At 40.0% G+C, this 20,456-nt stretch overlaps 1 protein-coding gene across 5 annotated transcripts in view; it reads right to left on the bottom strand.

Annotated features, from left to right (window-relative positions):
- LOC129740673 (putative SLC9B1-like protein SLC9B1P1) overlaps positions 1-20,456 on the bottom strand; it is a 111,258-nt gene that overhangs the window by 3,771 nt on the left and 87,031 nt on the right. For all 5 annotated transcript variants that reach the window (XM_055732415.1, XM_055732416.1, XM_055732414.1 and 2 more), the window contains exons 4-7: positions 18,984-19,166; positions 6,191-6,366; positions 5,490-5,596; positions 3,175-3,480 (exon numbers count right to left, since the gene is read on the bottom strand). In XM_055732415.1, the coding sequence (XP_055588390.1) occupies positions 3,175-3,480; positions 5,490-5,596; positions 6,191-6,366; positions 18,984-19,166 (772 nt within the window). The remainder of the gene's footprint in view (positions 1-3,174; positions 3,481-5,489; positions 5,597-6,190; positions 6,367-18,983; positions 19,167-20,456) is intronic.

A 20,456-nucleotide genomic window follows, 5' to 3' on the forward strand; every position in this document is an offset into this window, starting at 1 on the left:
GGGCTTCGCAGGGGCAAAGGGACGAACGATTGTCTTGCTTTTCTGTCTTCAGAGATACAAATGGCGTACGCAAATCGTGAGCAAATGGCTTCAGTGTTTCTAGATATAAGGGAGCTTTTGATGCGGTCTCAATAAAGGTTTTGTCAGACAAGTTGCACTCCCGAGGTCTGCCTCCACTATTGAACAACATCTTATACAGCTTGCTTTGTGAGAAACATTTGAACTTTGCTCATGGAGATCTTGCAATTAGAAGGATTTCTTATTTGCGCCTCCCGCAAGGTTCATGTTTGAGTCCACTTTTGTACAACTTATTCGTAAAAGAAATCGACAGTTGTCTCTCTGAAGGCTGCACTCTAAGACAACTTGCAGATGACGGCGGGTGTCTTTCACTATATCTTTTTTTTTTAGTTGGTAACCACAGGTGGTAAATCCTGGTTTACGGATTGTATTCAAAGGCACGGCGAACCACCACGTCCCCCCAGTTTGCTACTCTGGGTCCATGGGTACGATGGGAAGACTCATGATATACTCCGTGTATACCTCCTACTCCCTAAACTCCACCTGGGGCCGCAGACCTGGTTCCCACCTCGAACTGTTTAGTACACTATGCTTCAATAGTGGGAGGTCTATTCGCGCTAATGCGCTCCAAGGCAATACTCATTAACGAGATCACCTTCAGCAAAACCTACTATCCTTACAAATCGACGCCTGAACTCTCCTCTAACGACTTGAGAACCGACATCTCCTCGCAATTACTCCAGATTCCCACACAAACCTCTCCTCTTCGCGACTTGAGGCCTGATCTCTCCTCTAACGACTGGAGATCCGACCCCTCCTCGCAACGACTCAAGGTTTACCTCTCCTCTGCACGATTCATGGCCCGATCTCTCCGTTAACGACTTGAAATCTGACCTCTCTTTATAATGACTCAAGGTGACCACTGGTACCCCTCTTCTTGTTGATAAGGGTCCAGATCCCACCTCTTACGACTCGAGACCCGACCTCTTATCATGAAGACTCGGGGTTGACCACACAAACCCCTCCGCCTGAAGGTTTGGTCCGCCTCCTCTAACGACTCGAGGCCCTACCTCTTATCTTCAGGGTTCGAGGTTTGCCACCTTGCCCGTCGTGTGCCTGATCGAGAGCAGCTTATCCTAGACTCGCGCCTGTCACGGCACACGTTCGGGACTTTGAACGCTATGACTCGGATGTTTCCCGACGGTGACGACATCCTACTCCGACTCGAAAGGCTCGCCCGGCATCGAGAGCCTCTCTACCCGTGGGAATCCCCCGACAGTGGTTAACCCTCTTCCTTCGAGGTCCGCTACGAGGAAGGTAAAGTCTTATCCCCGCAGTTTCCCCCTTAGAAAGCGGCACTACTCGGATACCCCCCGAAATTGGGGTATTCTACACACGTTCGCGGTGCACCCCTCACCTCCGCTACGCAGAAGATGATGCCTTATCTTTGTAGCTTCGATCAAGGGATCGGACGCACACTACTCAGATGCTCCCCGTCGATGGAGTCACAGGATCTACTGAGTCTCATGTGCACAGACCTTTACAAGATACTTTAGACAGATTGTCTCCCTGGGCTTTGAGGGTTGGGATTGAGTTTTACCCTCAGAAAACGAAGATGGTTGTTTTCTCAAAGAAACATAGACCTGCTCATCCTAAGCTTCAACTCCTAAGCAGAACGATCACTCTTTCGAGGTGTTTCAAGTATATTGGGGTTTGGGTTGATTCCAAGTGTACCTGGAGAGCTCACATTGAGCATCTGAAAGAAAAATGCCAACAAAGAATCAATTTTCTCCGATCAATCACCGGCACCTGGTGGGGAGCCTATCCAGAAGATTGTATCGAACTACGATTGTCTCAGTGATGGAATTGGTAGCTTCTGTTTCCAATCAGCTGCCAAAACTCACCTCATTAGTCTCGAGCGTATCTTATGCCGTTGTCTTCACATCGCTTTGGGCTGTATGCCCTCAACGCACAACAGGCAGGAATACTCCCTTTTAAAGATCGATTCAATTTACTATCATTCCGGTTCCTCATCAAGTGTGTGGTCATGAACCCATTGGTGATTGTAAATTTCGAAAGGCTACTAGAGCAAAATCTTCAAATCAGATTTATGTCTATATACTACATCCTCATGTCAATGCAGGCAAACTCTCATTCGTACTCTTCAACTCGTGTTTGCAGTCCTGACTACGATAATTCTTCTGTCCAGTTTGATTTGTCTTTGCAGAAGGAAATATGTGGAATCCCGGACACGCACCTTCCACTTTTGATTCCAAAAATCCCATGGGTAAGCCTTAAGCCTTGGTTTAATAGATTTAACCTAAGTCGAGATTTTATTCGTATATTTTCCCGTCTCATGTCCAATCATTATTACTTGAACGCGGTACTCTATCGTATAAATATTGCTGGCAGCAAGTTGTGTGGCTGAGGCCAAGTTTACCACGACATCGAGCATATCGTTTGGTCATGTAAGGCCCACCTGGCCGCTAAAGCGAATTTAATAGACTCCCTTCGGGTCCGAGGAAAACAACCCTGCACCCCAGTAAGATATGTACTAGCTGTGATAGACATTGATTACATGTTCGAAATATACCTTTTTCTAAAAGCTGTTAATTTAAGCCTATAATTTTTTCGTTTTGATATTTCCCTATCTTTTTTCCTATTCTTTTCAAAAAGTTTAAAAAAGTGATAAAGTGATAAAGACCTAAGCAAACAATTGTAAACATACAAAATGGCTTTGGCTCCTTAAAGCCTAAAGCCTCAAGGTATGAGCCGTTTCATACAAAGAATATACAAAAAAAATATGATGAAATTTGGTTTGAAATGCTGCCTAAGAAATAAAACTTAATTTCAGTTACTTTAACAAATTTAATTCATTTTTGGAAGGTGTACGTGTAGCAAAGCACACCGGGTCAGCTAGTGTTGATATAATACCATCACATGGTGATATAATTGAGTTATTCTAGCATTGACTTTTTGATATCGAAAAAAATGTTATTAAAAAAATGAATATCAAAAGTTCTCATCTTGATTTAATTTTGTTTTCCTCTTCTGATCAGATGTAACTACATCTGTTCATCTGCGGTCATACTGCTTGAAGTGATAGTTTGTGACTTACTGTATAGGTAATTGAATCGCTTGTAATAATTTTCTTACCGCAACGGCCACCAGCAGAGTGATGGCACCGTACAGGACCACGCTGCCCTCCAGCTTGGAAAAGTTGACTTCCTTCCCGATCAGCGAGAAGGATACCGGCTTCAGGAACTTCCAGAGCAGATCCAGATAGGGGCCGACTTCGTTCCGGTCGTAGTCGGGGCGCTTCTTCCAGCCGGTCGAGGCAACGAATGCAGTGGTGATGCAGCCGAGCGCTCCCGCCGACGGGTACCCGATCAGTTTGCTTCCGACGACGGCGAGCGTCCCGGCAAGGATTGTCATCGAGAAACGCAATCCGTTGGAATATTTCTGCAACGACGACGGTGCCACCGTGAATAATTAATATTTTAATAAACATTGTGCAGCAGCAGGGTTGACGAAATGATGATATGCATATCGTTGCGAGAGAAGGTGCAAACTTTCCCATTTTCTAGGTGTAGCCAATCAACTAAGCCCGTCATTATTGAGAATGTCATTCTAGTCGGTGTTTCCCAAGAAAGCGATAAAATGACTTAAAAACTAAGTCGGTAAAAATGACATTGCTACCTGGGGGCAATTTGTGAGTAAGGTCTTAAATCTTATTTAATATAGAAAGCTTTTACGGCATCCGAGCTTAACCCAAAAATAGCAGAAAAAGCTTTGAGAAATAGAACTTATGGACCGGCTTTTTAAAAGTTTACTAATAAATCGATTTTTGGCGCTCTTACAAACGCAACAGTTAACGCAACTTCGGTAATCGGACGTTTTCGGAAGTTGGACACACTCTTCGCTCCAAACAGTGTCCGATTCTCGAGTGAGCACTGTATACACCCACAGATCAGACTCTACTCCAATTATGACAACCTTGGGATGTTGACAAAATGATGAATGATGTTGTGCCAAATTGGCAATTACAAGTTATGTGACGCTTTCAATGTCCTTCCAGCGCAACCACAGTGCATATCAAATAAAACTTTGGTTCGTTTCTTTATATTCCATCACTAGAGAAATAAGGGAGGAATCACCGGCAGCCAGCGAAAATATCGAATGAATCGAGCGAGAGTGTGTGCGTGTGTTTGTTAGCCGACATTAGAAAAAACAACGAAGCAGAAAAAACATTCTCATTTCTTGACAAAGAAGGATGAAAAATACAACCGGCCAAATGCCGGAAAGCAAGCGCAAAAAAGTGAATGATTCTTCCGAGTGCTATGCGTTTTTTGGTACACCCAAAATTCACCCTTGCCTACAATCATGAGTAATCAATATCACAGCGTAAATGGCATAAAAAAAGAACGCGAGCGGAGCTGGTTCGATTTAAGACCACCTGCTCCCAGATAAACCGCTTTGCGTATAATCAGGGCCGGGTTTAGCCATCGGAGGACCCTGTAAATAATTTTTTTGTCCCAGAGAACACATAATATTTTATACATTCAAAGAAACTGTAAAGAGTTCGTTGTATAAATTGCCTTAAAATACCCATTTTCAAGCAACCAAAAGTAACATATTTACTTGAATGAAGGCTTTGTAATTTAAATATTGGCAGACAAAGAGAATCAGCTGTCCAATTCTCTTGAGTGAACTTTGTGTGACCAATAAAGAACTTGAAAGTTGCAAAAGTGATTAATATATTTATATTTCAGAAACATTTTCAGAACCATGTAAATATGATTAGATCAAGGCGTATTAGTTGATAAGAGTGCAATAAGATTTAAGGGAATAGTGCTAGTTTTAAATTTGATATGTAAATATTAAAAAATTTTATCAATAAAAAAATAAAAAAAAGTGCTTCACGTAAATTAAGCAAAACTACTGAATAGTTTAAATTTGTGTAATATTTTGTGAGAAAGTCTCAATAAATTTAGTACGCACAAACATGTTCTTTGTTAAGAGATGAAACATTTTAACAAATTAAATTATATATTTATATCAGTAGTTCGACACGAATGCCAAAATGTTGATGAAGTGTCACAAATAAATAAAAAAAAACTGTAGTGTTTTGAAATGAAACTCTTGAAATCATACTAATTAAAGCTAAACTGAAAAAATGTCTTCTAACTTTTCTATAAATCTTTATTCTTTTTCAAAGCTTTGTTAACTTCATGAAAATACATTTCACCGATATATCGAAATTTTAAATTGAAAAAATCAATAAAACGTTGGATAGTATAGAAAATATAGATCTCGCCACTAAGTTATCAAGAAACGAAAAGTGTTGTTCCGCAAACCGGAATAAGCTCGGGAATAAAGCTAGTTAAATAGCTTGTCATGTACCTGTTATAAGAATAGATGTTTGGTACCACTTTCCAGATATTAGAAGATCAAGTAATAAAATGTCTTACCGCTTGATAGGATGGCATGTAGAGCATCGCGACGCCACAGGCACCGCCAAAGACGAGACCAATTACGATACCGATTGGCCCCTGAAGGATCTGACTGGTTAGATTACCTGTGTGTGTGTGAGGATGGGTTGTAAAAGAAGAATGAAAGCATATGCATGATTTTAACTAGTTGGGGTTTCGGTTTTGCACCGTGTGACATCGTATAGTAAGAAGGATGCAATTCCAGTCCAATTCCCCAATCGAGACCCACACTTTCTCGGCTCACAGAAGAAACTCGCAGCTAGCTTCAGGTGCCGGGAGACCCGCTGAGAAAACCAGCACGTACTAAAGATGCAATAGCTGTCTTCGACGGGTGACGGGCTAAGCATCCGACTAACTAACTACCATTCGAAACTAAACTGGCGACCGCAACGACGAGGAGCGAGCACAGGATTCCACAGTTTTACATACCACCATACCCTGGAATGGGGCCGGTGCATCCAACCAACCGAAACGTGGGCGTACGAAATCTGACACTCGCTCTCTCCCGCTGCGGAGAAGATGGTGGTTTTTGGCATTTTGCATTACTCGCACCCTTGTAAGTAGCCGCCAGTGAGGATATCTATACGATATGGTAGTCTATACATTACATACATATATTGTGGATTTCCTAGAAGCCACGGCACGGTCACGACGATGGGGCCCCTCGATTCGAAACTTACCGGTCGAGAATATCACGCCCAAAATGACACCGAATAGGAAAATTGCTAGGACATCATTACAGCTTGTCGTGGCGATGATTAACGTGTGAATGCCTTTGTTCAGGCCGAGTCGTTCCTCCTTGAGCCGCAGCAGGACCGTCACCACGACGTTCGGGGAGATGGCCGTCACGACCAGGCTGCCGGAGGCGCGCGGGAAACAAATATTTGAAAATTAGTCTTCAACCGATGATGTTATTTTATAGATGGACAACAAGATTGTCAGTGTGAGCAAAGATGTTGTTGGTGGAATAATGCCTTTATTAGATAGCAAATGCATATAGCAATCAAATAAAGATAGTGATAACCCCAAATACGTGGGTTATTTATTTAAAATATGAGTTTAGGTAGTTTAGCGTGTTTTATTTACACAATATGAGATATTCTTTTCAGTTCGTTGGAGGGGCCTCAACCAGGGCTTAAAAGGCATCTAACCGAGACGGTCGAAAAATGTCGCACCCGGAGAACATGCAAAATAAAAAAAGTAAACGAAATCCCACTGCTGCTTAAAGCCTGGTTAACACTTCCCGTGAAAAAATCTTATTTTATCAATAAATCAATCACGTGACTAAACTAGATTTTGTAACATGGTGCGATCGATGGGAAATGACTAAAAGATTGTAATCTTATTGGTATTGTTGTTTAAAACCTCCTAGCATAGTTGTTATTCCTATTCCTCCGGTTTTCACCACGGAATTTTCATCATGGCGATTGAATCAAAATAAAAATAGTTCTAGCAGAGTTTGAACAACAAGACCAGTGAGATTTTCATATTTCACCAATGCTCCAACGATTCCATCATTTAACAAAATCTAGTTTAGTCACGTTGTTGTGTTATAGATGAAATAAGATTTATCACGTTCATTTTCACGAAAAGTGTAATTGAGTCTTAAGTAAGACCACTTCGAATCGTGTGAGGGCAAGCTTCTACACTGAAAAAAACTCTTCAAAATAACGCTACGTGAAAATGTATATGGATTTTTGCCACCATGAAAATCACGCGCAACCTGCGTAAATTTCAGGTAGTAAACAGAGCACGCGCACCAAGCAGAATTAACGTAGTATTCATATGAGTTGAATGTGAAAACAAATGAAATATAATTACAATAGGGGTTCGTTCCGCTACATGCGATTCACGTAGATTTCATTGCAATTTTAATGTAAGAAGATTTTTTGTATCTTTAACAAAAAAAAGTGTTTTGATTTTGAAGGTAGAGTTCTAATCAATTACATAACACATCACATATCACACACTTCCAATTCCCACTTTTTACAATTCACTTCACTTTATAGTCCTGTGCTTGCGTGACAGCCTATTAAAGGGCGTATTCCTCAATGCACCTTGAGTTAGTTCCGTTGATTAAGCAGTGTAGTGAAGTTGTGTATAAATAGAGTAGTGAATAGAAATAAACGTGATTAGAGCAGATCCCGGCAACGTTACACGATTTGTCTATGTATCGTGTGACCAACATATTTTAAATATGTTCTAGTGAATCTCTCAGATTTCCCCTTTATTCGACAGATTTAAGCTTTTTTTCCTTAGATTTTAGCTTTTTTGCCTTGAGAGCATAGGAGATGAAAGCTTTAATCTGAGGAAAAAAGCTTATATCTGTCAAAAAGGGAAAATCTGAATAACGTTGCCGGTTTCTGGATTAGAGACAAAGTTGGAAATATTGGTGTTGTTCCTGCCTTTCTCGTCTTGAAGTTTGTTTCTCTGCTCTGTGCCACTGCTTCGATCTCCGATAGTGATTGATGGCGCAATCCCGGTTCTTGTCAGAACCAAACCCCAAGAGTTTAGTCTTCCCGCGTCCAAACCAATACTATCGATCCCGTCTGCCGTGTCTACTGAAGAGAAGGCTCTCTTCTGGCACGTGTAATTTGTGCGCTGTGCGCACTTCGCTTGCCAGTCCGGAAACCCTCAGTTCACTAGCAGATCCATCCCGTGTGAGTCACGCGTTAAAAACAATTTGTCTATGTATCGTGTGACCAACATCTTTTAAATAAGTCTTGGTGAATCTCGTTTAGCTTTTTTTTCCTCAGATTTAAGCTGTTTTGCCTTGAGAGCCTATGTTCAGAAAAAAGCTTAAATATGTCAAAAAAATGCTTAAATCTGATAGATGTGCTCCACACGGATTGAATAACGTTGCCGGGGTCTGTTTACACCGCCGCACGCAGTAGTGTTTGTTGTTGTTGCTGTATTCAAGCGTTCCTTGGCACTCTTTCAATCCTTCATGACTGAAAATGTCTGCCTTTCAAATGAATATGAGTATGAACAGCGCACACAGTCATCGAAAAATGAAAGGCGGTTTCCAGCTTTCATTCCTATTGGACTGAAAGCCGAGCTAGTACATATTCGTTCAATTGGAAATCACTGACAGCAATGATGGCTTCATATGAGCTTGAAAGACGAAAAGTTTCATTGTGACAGGAATAAGTGTTGCACGACTTTGAGCTTGTGTTGCGTTCGGCTTTCAATGATTGAAACGAATATTTGTCACTCTGCTTAATACACAAATTCGTCAAAAAATGGAATTTATGTTGCCCCTATAGTGGTTGCTTGGCCATCTTATCTGCCTCAATTTCAAATCTTGTTGATGTAAATGCAAACACTTTACAAATTTTCATTACTTACGAAAAGTCGGCTTCTCCATCACTCAGATTTTTATGTCATTAAGCACCAACTGTTGGATCTACGCCATATTGAGAACTCTATTCCCTCATATAGATTTGACGTGAATGAGCCTTCTAGAGTTCCGTGAATATCACATAGAATGCACAAAATCCCTCTCTACTTGGCGGATCACTGGATTTTCACGTAAATGGAACCCAGCAAACATTTTTGTAGGCATACTTCTCAACAACTTTGTTTTAAATGATCGTATGAAACTCGACAAATCAGCATTTACCTACCAAAGTGGAGGCAATATACATACTTTTCTTCAACTTCTGGCTAAAGTGATAAGAATACACGATTTGGACGATATTCGACACCATATCCATACATACTGAAAGAAAGCAAGAAAGTACAATTGTTTTCTCTCAACGTGTGCGAACCGTTGCCAGCGACAATATTTGCTGCCTCTGTCATTGGGCAATTCTTGCAAATACACCATCTGATTTTCAGCATCTGGTTGCACTGATGAACGCAGAGAGAACAACAAAGCTGTTCTCTCACTTAAGGGGATTTTTTTTTATTATCTGACGGGTTTGCGCCGGGGGTCTTCAGATTTTCCCCAAAATTGAAAATTTGGTTCATTTTTGCGACTTAAAAACATGTGTATTTTTTCAGATTTCTAACACTTTTATTTTTTGAGTTAGCTTCGGTTTGATTTTTTTGAAAATAAAAAATAACCATTTTTCAAAGCTACATAACTCTGTTATTTTTCAACGAAAATTATCAAATAGCACATCAAAATGCATTGGAATTTTAGCAGCTTTCCAATTAAAATAGTTGAAAAAAATTAAATAATGACCTTCAACATGAAAAGCTGTAAATAAACTTTAAATGGCGTCTAAAAGTACCGTCTGCACCACCGAATATTTTGCAAAAAATACCATTGTATAGCTCAATTTATGATGCAACTTTCATCTGAAGACACCAAAGTGGGCCATCAATTCCTTGAAGAGTTATGAAAGAAATAATGACAATAAATCTCTTTTTTTAGCGACGAGAACAAACAATGGTCGAACAACTGCACTCACATATGGAGGTAGCGCGCACTTCTAACAACATGGAAACAAAAGGACTTATCAAAGCAGGTATAAAACACTATTTTTTCGTGCTTTGTACACTGCCTCTACTCTCATAACAGTCCCATATGAATTTTCGTCATTTTAGGTATACATAGAGCTTCAAAATAAAACACTAAAAAAAGAGGTTTTGTTCTAGAAGTTTCGTAAAAAATTATCAATTTGTGGCTGTCTCATATGAAATATACCCGAATAACACTCTCATATGTGAAATACCACGGATTTGGTTACTTTTCAAGGCTTCTTTCGGCGAAATAGTCTTTGATTTATTGCTTTGAATCATTTAAAAAAATAAAACTAGCTTGATGTCGAATAATGCACACTAGTTTTCGAAGACAGGTCTGACTTCCTTAGAAATGACTTTCTGAGCGAAAAACTATCGGATGCAATCAAAAATCGTAAAAAGATTCAACATACAATGTGGAATTTACGATATTTTTCCAGAAGTATGTTTCTTTTTCTGAAAATTAAATTTAGAAGTTCAAAAACGATCAAATTTAAATCTTAGACATTACCAATTACCAATTACCTTACCAATAACCCAATTTCGAAAATTTCAGGTCTTGCGATTTATTATGACAACCTAGAAACGATTTTCGTTATGCTGAAAGTGGTGGTCATAATTTAAGAATATATTCCATAACAGAAAAAGCTGATTTTCTCGCTTGCTTGTTTTTGCATATGGGACTGTTATAAAAGTAGGGGCGGTAGAGTGTTGCAGCTAAACTGACTTCATGTTATATTCAAAAATCTAATAACGTTTATACCCAGTTTTGCACCAGGTCACAACAAGTTTTGCGAATTTTGCTGTCATTATTAGAAGTTTATGCGCTCAGTTTTGCATCCGTAATTCCCCAGATTTGATTTAAAATGGACGGTGGAACACTGAAGACTGGTTAACCTCAAAACTGGGCGAATGGAGAATACGAATACGGTAAAAGTATCATATTTTCAATGCCATATTACCTACAATGGGAACGATGCTTTTTACAGCCTGGGCTGGCCATACTGAGCTCTTCGATTATTTCTACATTTTGGTGTCCAGTGCTTAGCTCCCGATATAAAAACTATGTAAAGCACGTCTATATTTCATTTTTTAAACACATCTGTGTGATCCCAAACACAGGGACTGAACGTTCTACTATTGGCATTGATTATGCTTCACAATGATCTTTGATCGAAAAGTAAATAAGTTATATACCATATAACCAGGTTGTAAAAGCAACATTCCCATTATTTGTTATATCTCATTAACAATACGATACTAAGAATTTTGGTTAAAATTTAAAGCCAGTTATGCCGCAAATACTCTACAAAGCACGAAAAAGTAGTGTATTTGACCTGCTTTGGTAAGTTCTTTTGTTTCCATGTTGTAAGAAGTGCGCGCTACCTCCATATGTGAGTGCAGTTGTTCGACCATTGTTTGTTCTCGTCGCAAAAAAAGAGATTTATTGTCATTATTTCTTTCATAACTCTTCAAGGAATTGATGGCCCACTTTGGTGTCTTCAGATGAAAGTTGCATCATAAATTGAGCTATACAATGGTATTTTTTGCAAAATATTCGGTGGTGCAGACGGTACTTTTAGACGCCATTTAAAGTTTATTTACAGCTTTTCATGTTGAAGGTCATTATTTAATTTTTTTCAACTATTTTAATTGGAAAGCTGCTAAAATTTCAATGCATTTTGATGTGCTATTTGATAATTTTCGTTGAAAAATAACAGAGTTATGTAGCTTTGAAAAATGGTTATTTTTTATTTTCAAAAAAATCAAACCGAAGCTAACTCAAAAAATAAAAGTGTTAGAAATCTGAAAAAATACACATGTTTTTAAGTCGCAAAAATGAACCAAATTTTCAATTTTGGGGAAAATCTGAAGACCCCCGGCGCAAATTGTCAGATAATAAAAAAAAATCCCCTTAACCCACCCGGGAAAAAAAGGAACGAAGTCGTCTTCAAAATGTGCAAACATGGCGGACTTTTTATCATATCCGATTAAATCCATTCAATCCGACATCGAATAACGATTTTTACGACCTTTTACTTGTTAGTTGGAATTACGATTCGCAGTAACGGTTTTAATGACTTGAGTTATCATTTTCAATGCGATTTTATGTTTGATGATCTATGTGAATTTCACATAAAAATCATGTGATTTGCTTTCAATTGCTTCACGTAAATCGAGTACATTTTCACGTAATGATGCCTACGTGAAAATTCAGGTGAATTTAACGTTCCTTTTTCGGTTGAGTGTATCAGATTTCAGGAAATTTGTACACGGAAAAAATTGCATGGGTTTTTCTAATACAGAGTCATGATAATTTTACTATATCCATCATTTAGTATTTTCGACCATGATTTAGTTTTTTTTTTTACCAAAAATCTGGGCGATAATACTACGAAATAGTATTTTTACTATGCTTACTTTGACAGCTCATAGTAATTTCCTCGTGGCTTAATTACCATGCGCATGATATTCGGATATTACACAATTCGTGTTCTTGAAATTACTATGCCCATGGTAATGTTGAAACACCGTCATTCGTGTTGTCGAAAATACTGTGCTCATTATAATTCATAGAACTTTGTACTTCGGTCGAGTGTTTTTTTCGGGTCAGCCGGTCGGGATTTCGGAACGCGGACAAAATTGTTGTGCGGGTACGTCGTAAGGTGGATATGACGTTTCAACTAACCAGGTGACCGGCGCAAGTGGTGTGAGGATTGGAATTAGTCCATTTGTCGGATCGGGAAACGCTTTCCCTCAGGTGATGAGGTGAGTAAATTTTAAATTAAATTATTTTTGTTACTTCTGATTTACTGCTTATGGAATATGCTAACAGATTTTTTTCTTCTATTTTCTTGAATCAAATGTTTTTCCTATCTTTCTTTTTATCTTTAGCTGTTCCATTCGTTGCAACCTGAGTTCCCCGGCCGTGGGGATCTCCCACCCAACCAGCCGCTGAGGATTAACGGGAGCATAGCAATTTCCGGAAGAATAATCCTTGCCCACTTTCTGGATCGTTGGTCTCAAGATGACTGCCAACATCCATATCGATTCCAGCGTTAGTACAACAATTACCAAATTTAATCTGCTCATTAAGTGATTTTGTATAAATTTTTTCAGCGCCTGACCATGAATCATCAAAGTTATGGGTGGACCTTTGTATCGTGCTGTGATAGTTGTTACGAAAAAATAAAAATGTAATTTGTTTGAAAATAAATTATTTCCAGATCTCGAAAAAATCGCAAAGAGTGTTATTCCTATCGTGCTGCAATATAGTTATACCATGGCGCATGGTAATTTTGTTGTCGAATCAAGCAACATGTACTTATTTATATCATAACACATACTAGTTTTATTATGAAACATTTAAATTTTACCATGCATGATGTAAAAAATATTCATGATTTCATTGACAATTTTACTATGCACATAGTAGAAATTACTATGCGCAGCCAAAATCAACATAAAGTAAAATTACTATGCGCATGGTAATATCAAGAACAAAACATTATTGACTCAAAAATATGGTTGCGTGTTGTTCATTTAAACCACGGATTTAGTAATTTTACTATGTTTTTCTTTTGAGTGTATGACACTGAATATAAGAACAATTATATTCAAGCATGTATGTATGTATGTTTGAATGTTGGTTATCCACCATGGGTGCACGGTTTCACCGCAGTTTGTGTCTAAGTATATATGTGCTCACATGCATTCTTAGATTATTAGGTTCGACAAATCTCCAATGCAACGCGAACACCATACCTGGACCCCATGGCTTCGTATGAACTGTTATGAAGTGAATGTATTGACAAACACAAAACACATCAAAGTTCATCAACAAGATTTTGATTGATTTTGTTGTATGCGGAGTTCACCAATTGTTAACTTAACTGTATTACTAAGAGAGTCTCCAAAAACGATAACTTCCTTCACAACTGTCAAACGAAAAATACTCAACTAGAACGTGCTAGCTCCCTGGAAGCCTGAAGACGAGATCAACGTGTGAGATGCTTATTAGAAGAAAAGAGGCACCAATGTGAAGCTTTCACAATGGATTCGTGAACAAAGAAGGCAAAAAAGGACCAGCTTCGACTCAACCCTATTGTATCCTTGCAATGAACCCAGACCTCCACGGCGACATCACCAAAAGCTTCAAGGCAGCAGGTCTCAAAGTTAATGTCGGAAAGACCAAGTCGTCTAATGGTAGCAAGTTGAGAAAATGGAGTGCATCCCGTATCTTGGTAGGATGATAATGCCTTATGGTGGGGCCAAAAAAGCCATCAAAATCCGGATCAGAAAAGCCTGATTAGCGTTTGCAAGACTCCGGGACATCTGGCGGTCTCGCCAGTTCCCGAATCTTCAACTCGTAAGATGTAAGAGTTTGTCTAGCATACCAGTAATGTACAGATTGGAATAATGCCAAAGAACACATGCAAAATTGGTTGCTTCTCAGCGTCACTTCAGGAGTCAAAGTCCAGAAGAACTTCGTTTATGAATTACCTGCCTAAAAGAAGAACTCAGTCCAATGTACGGTATAAAGTAAAAATTGTATATGGTATAAATTGTTATTTGCCTTCCCACGTTCTAAATTGCCTACCGATCTGAACAAGCACCCTGTGGTAAAGAGCAACGACTAGAAGGTGCAAGTTGAAATCTCGCTTGGTCTTCAAGTGACAACTCGAGCTGCATCGAATGTTCCAGCAACTAGGGAATAGCTCAAGAATGCATAAATGACATGAGCAGTGACCCAGTGGACATTGAGGTTTAAAAAGGCGAGCGCTGAAATGCACATTGCCACTCATAATCAGCAACCAGTAACGTATTGGTGGTATGGTGGTGGATGGTAGATAGTGTCAGAACTGAGAGGTCAGTATATAGACCAGATGCAGCAGTGCCTCTGTTTTTGAGACTTTGAACACTTACCATGTTGGAAAGGGGCAGTGCTGGAGCAAACGGATCGAAAGATATTAATTTGTTATGTTTAGCCGTTTCCGGAAGGGTATAGACTCTCGCCTAGAAGTGCTCACAGGGTAGCATACAGGTCATGCTTAGTTGCTGTCTAAGTGAATGGGCGCTTTACCGTAAGGAACTGCTTTTGCAGCTGCTAAACTCATGCTGAAAGGATGAAGCCCTGTAGTGATAGCAGAAGACTTTTGCAACTGGGCAGTAAACAGAGGTAGTGTAACAACCCGAGATGCCGATGTCAAAGAAACAAAAGTTTCCAGCAGTTTGAACCATCGCATAGGTCACGAGCTCCGTAGGACAAGACAAAACCAAAAAACTTGCGGTGAATAAGGCCTTAGGTCTAGGCGGCACTCCAATCTCCTTTTTCATTTTTCACCAACTTTAGACTGGTACAGAAGACCCCGAAACGTGTGCCGATTAAGTAACACTTTCAAAATATCTCTAGAATCCCGTCATGACCATTCCCGGATAGTTTTTTAGCTTCCTCTTGTTGCAGGAAAGTTAGTTGTACTGACCACACTGACTGGACACTCGATTTCGATTTTTGGCTACTTGAAAATTAACGAGCAATGTCGATACCAAATGCGCTTCGATTGATGGTGTAGCCCGACTAGAAAATTTAACCAGACATTTGATAAATATTGATCAGTTCAGACTACTTGAACGGACTGAACAGATTGAAGAACATGCTATTTTTTCCGACAGAGTATTGAAAATCGTCGGTGTAGAGCCATTGGGTGGTCGTTGTACCGGGGCCATTGAACGGCCAGCGATCCGGGAACCGTGAAGGATTGTCGGACCAGAATCCATTTGGAAAGTCGTTGATCCAGGAAGCTAGGTGTAGATAAATAAGCCAGGGGACATGGGAGGTCGTTGGATAAGTTGTCATTGGTTGGGCGAAAGAAGTGCCTCGATACGGAACCAAACATGGTCGGTTTTTGGGCAAGAGCCAGTGGTAGGTCGTCGAAACGGAAACCATAAAAGGTTGGCGTAGCCACTGAATGACTTACGGAGGGTCATCAAGTCAGTGCCTAGGAATCTCATCGGACCGGAAAACCAAGTGGAAGCCGTCGATTTGGAAACACCGGGAGGCGTCTTGCCTCAGGAAAGGTCGTCGGATTGGAACGGATGGGAGGCGTCAGTTCTCAGAAAACCCACTGAGAGGATGTCGAACCGGAGTCATAGGCAGGTTATCAAGACAAATTCCGAAGAAGGTCGTAAAGCTGCGTTATAACATCCTTTTTTAAGCTTTTATCACCTTGTATTCCTGAAATTCTGATGATGTGTGAGATATTGGAGGGTATCCTAAGGTGAACGAAATTTTGTTCTAAATGTCATGTTAGTATGGTCAGTTATAGTAGCTGATTACTTTAAACCATTTTACGCCTCAATAGACGTATAAGTCCAGATTAGGATTATATCGCGCCTCAAGATCGCGTAGCTTTGATTTGTGGTGTCATACAAAGTCCAAGACTTTCCTTAACATGTTCGTCGCCCAAAAAAATCTCGGAACGCGAGCGAGTTAGCTCCAGATATACAACGCGTGGCATAATTGAGCGGGTATCTTGCGTAAAGCGGACCAAAGACTTTACAACATTTACACAAATGCTAGACACGAATGCCATAATGATGGTAAAGTGTCAAAAATAAAACCTAAAAAAAAATTTACACAAATGCGTTTAAATTCGATAAAATTCTGTCGCTTTGACCACGATTTGCATTGGGTATGGCACTGTTCGAATGAGCGCGCAAACGGTTTGAGTAAAATCGGTCCGGATCGAAATATTTTGTACAAACAACCCTCTGTGGCATGGTGTATGGTGCTGTTTGTACAAATTTTGTGCCAATTACTCAGCCAAGGATGGAGGTAGTTTTTTTTCTACTGTTGCTGTTTCGCCAACAATCGTTTGTGTTCGCGCGAAAAATATTTGAATCGTGTGTGGGCGAGCAAAGAGTCGAACAATCGTCGTGGTCAAACACCGAATTTGCACACGCCATTTGTGTACCCAGCTAACATGAAATCGTAATAGGAATGATAATCCAAATCGATTAGTAACACATTTTCAATAACCATCGTACACACGTTGGTATTGAGTGATTTTCTATCATTCATTTACGACAAGCTTTGCCGAAAAACAGTTGAATCGGATAGCAGTTTAGTCAATTCGTAAATATGTCTCCAAAAAGTTGAGAATATGCTAATTCGACATTTACGATTTGAGTGAACTGATTAACGATAAATGGGTGGGACACTCTATCCGGTGTCTTCTTTTGACCGGTTCGTAAAAAGAAAATTTCACCTATAGAGCTATAGCGTGGATCATACCAACTGAAGAGTTAGCGTCGTGGTTGGATATCGGACAGCGAACTCGGAGGACTGGAGTTCAAATCTCGGTCGGGGAAATTTTTTTTCGTTTATTTTGCTTTTGTGGGAAATTGAATCGTTGGAATCTTTTCATTGTAGATATATCGCCTCCACTTTTGTAGCTATATGCTATTTTGGTAAGTTTAATACAATCTTTTCATCTGGTATATTTGTTTGAATAATTCGGTTGTTCCTGCGTTATACCTTTATAAATGTTTGCTGGGTAATGTATGGCCTGCTTTATCCTTTACACACAACAACGGGAAACTGTGTCCTGTTAATTTGATGCAACTCAACACAATTGAAGTGCTGAAGTGTCGCGACCAGGAATTTATGTGCCAGCAGTCAGCACTCTAGGTTTTGTGTTCCACGATATTTTTTTTGTGTGTTTTTTGTCGGTCTCTGCTAGGCGCACTGATATTTCACTTAACAGAAAGTAGAGTAATTATAACTTGAATAAATAAGAGATTATATGAAACATTAACAAATTACAACCAATCACCAAATCAGTACCTACTTTAAAGCACTCAACAGAATTTAAAAGCAAATTTGCTTTTGTGTTTCTTTGTGCAACAGAAACCGAACTTTGGAAGCAAAACCTCAATGAGCTCTTTGAAAATCTTCAGAAAAGCACTGCTAGAGTATATCCTGTAAACAAAAAAGCATCTAGCGGGCATACAGGTTTCCGTTCTAGTTAGAGGCTGCTTTTAATGTGGCTTTCAATGGGACCTGCCAGCTTCCATTAGGAACAATTGGCCCCTTTTAACCGAGAGGGCGACCCGCTACGAGAGCTGCTGCTTTCTTACCACTTTGCAAAGTGGCAAAAGTGCATTTAAAACCAAATTAAAAGATTTCTCCCGGTTCCGATTAGGAAGGTTTCTCGTCCATTGTGTGCCGTTCATTCTTTCACCACCAGATGCCCATCAGTCATGCCTGGCATCGGGTCAGTCGGGTCAAAAACGCTCGGCTCTTTTTTAAATACAATAAAACAGAAAAAAACGTTTGACTTTTTGGGATAGTCCACGTAAATTTAAAACTTAACTTTTGTGTAAAATTTAGACATTGGAAATTGTATATTTCCAAATCTTTTGGGTTCTTTCCCAAATTTCTTATACATACAGCCTGTGAGTAATATGCGTGATGTTTTAAGTAAAATACGTACAATGTCAACCTCGACAGCTCCTTGCACCAATTATGACACTCATCAAAGATGCCATTTTTGGCATAACATTCAATTTATTAGTTAAAAAATTACGCTTTATATCTGATTTGTCGAAAAATTAAATAAAAAATAACTGGCCGTCATTCTGAGAGAAAATCTCAAGAAAAAAAGAGTCTTCAGTGTGGAACGTTTGACCCTTCTTACTCTTTAGCCTTTTCTGTAACCCAGAAGACTGCACCGTTCTAGCTTAGGTTCTGCTTTGGTAAACCATCAAAAGAACGGAGCAAAGTTAGTTCACCGTTAGTAGGGTGAAAGTTTTTTTTTTACAGCATGTTCGAAAAAAAAATCAAAATCATTAATCCAGTTGCAGTCAAACTAGTACCTACTTTTTAAAATTTGGAAAAAATATCTATTTACTATTTATATTCAGTTACTTTTCAGAATTCCTGATTTCATACTAGGAGTTCAAACCAGGCATTGAATGAAATTTTGCGGTCATGAAGCTTACCCGAGTAGCACCCCCCAAAGCCAGGGCAGATCCAGCAGATACCGGGACAGAACCGTGATGCTGGCCACTTCGGCTGCCGTCGGAATTATGGTTAACTGCATTATGAAACGGAACAGCTTCTTCAGGGAGTCGTAGTCCAGCCCGATCCCGGCCAGCAGCATAATGTTGACTAGCGCCATTTCCCTGTGAAGAATGGGAAGAAAAAAGAACTTTTTTAATTTGGTCATAAGGGTTTTAACACCAGGATTCATCCCTCATAAAAAAAAACAAAAAAAAAGAGCTTTTTTTGGTTCTTAAAGTTTTAAGAAGTTAATAGAAAAATCTTTTTAATGTACAACGTATAACTTCCAATGATGGCCAAGAAAAGTAATCATGTAAGAAAAAGATTATTAGGATTGAACTCAAAAAATTTAACAACCCGTAAGAGCAAGTTCACTGGTGTTGGGAGAAAGTAGTAGAAATTTGGACATTTTGAAAATTTTACCATGCAAAAATGTTTTCAAGATCTTTGGGCGTTGTACCGCCTTCCCAAAGAAGCACTCCAGTTCGCGCGTTCTCTCAGAAATCGACAGACTTACTTACTTACTTAATGATCCCGCGCCGATCCTCCGGAGCATAGGGCCGTGGTAAAAGACCACCACTGTTGACGATCCGGAGCCAACGTCTTCACCTGGTCCCAGTCAAGATTCTCGTCGACAGTTCGGATTTCAGCGGCTAGGCTTCGCCGCCATGAGTTTCTGGGTCCGCCTCTTCTTCGATGTCCTTCTGGATTCCAATCTAGCGCCTCTCTGCAAATCTCGTTTTCATCTCTTCGCAGCGTGTGCCCAATCCATCTCTACTTACGTTCCCGAATCTCGATTTCTAGCGCCCTTTGATGACACCGGCGATGTAGTTCCTCATTCGAGATCCAGTTGCCAGGCCACCAAGCGCGGATGATATCCCGCAGGCAGCGGTTTACAAATACTTGCAGTTTTCGCGTCGTTACCGCATACGTGCACCAAGTTTCGCACCCGTACAGCAATACGGATTTGACGTTTGAGTTGAAGATTCGGATTTTTGTTCGTAGAGAGATCTGGCGTGACCGCCAGATGTTTCGGAGACTCAAAAGCGCAAATCGGGCCTTTCTGATCCGGGTTTCGATGTCTTTTCTGGTACCACCATCAGGCGTTATCTGGCTACCAAGATACTGGAAGCACTCCACATTCTCAACTTGTTGCTCAGCTATCATGAAACTGGAGGGTTTTGCTGTGTTGATCTCCATCGACTTGGTCTTTCCGACATTGACTTTGAGACCTGCTGCCTTGGAACTTTCGGTGATGTCGTCGAGTTTGCTCTGCATATCCGGTTGTGTTTGGGCGAGCAAAAAAATATCGTCAGCCAGGTCAAGGTCGTTCAGTTGCTCCATTTTTGAAGGATTCCACGGCAATCCTCGGTTCGGTGCACAGTCGATCGATCCAGTCAAAATCTCATCCA

This window comes from Uranotaenia lowii, chromosome 1 (assembly GCF_029784155.1).
Source record: "Uranotaenia lowii strain MFRU-FL chromosome 1, ASM2978415v1, whole genome shotgun sequence".
NCBI lineage: Eukaryota > Metazoa > Arthropoda > Insecta > Diptera > Culicidae > Uranotaenia > Uranotaenia lowii.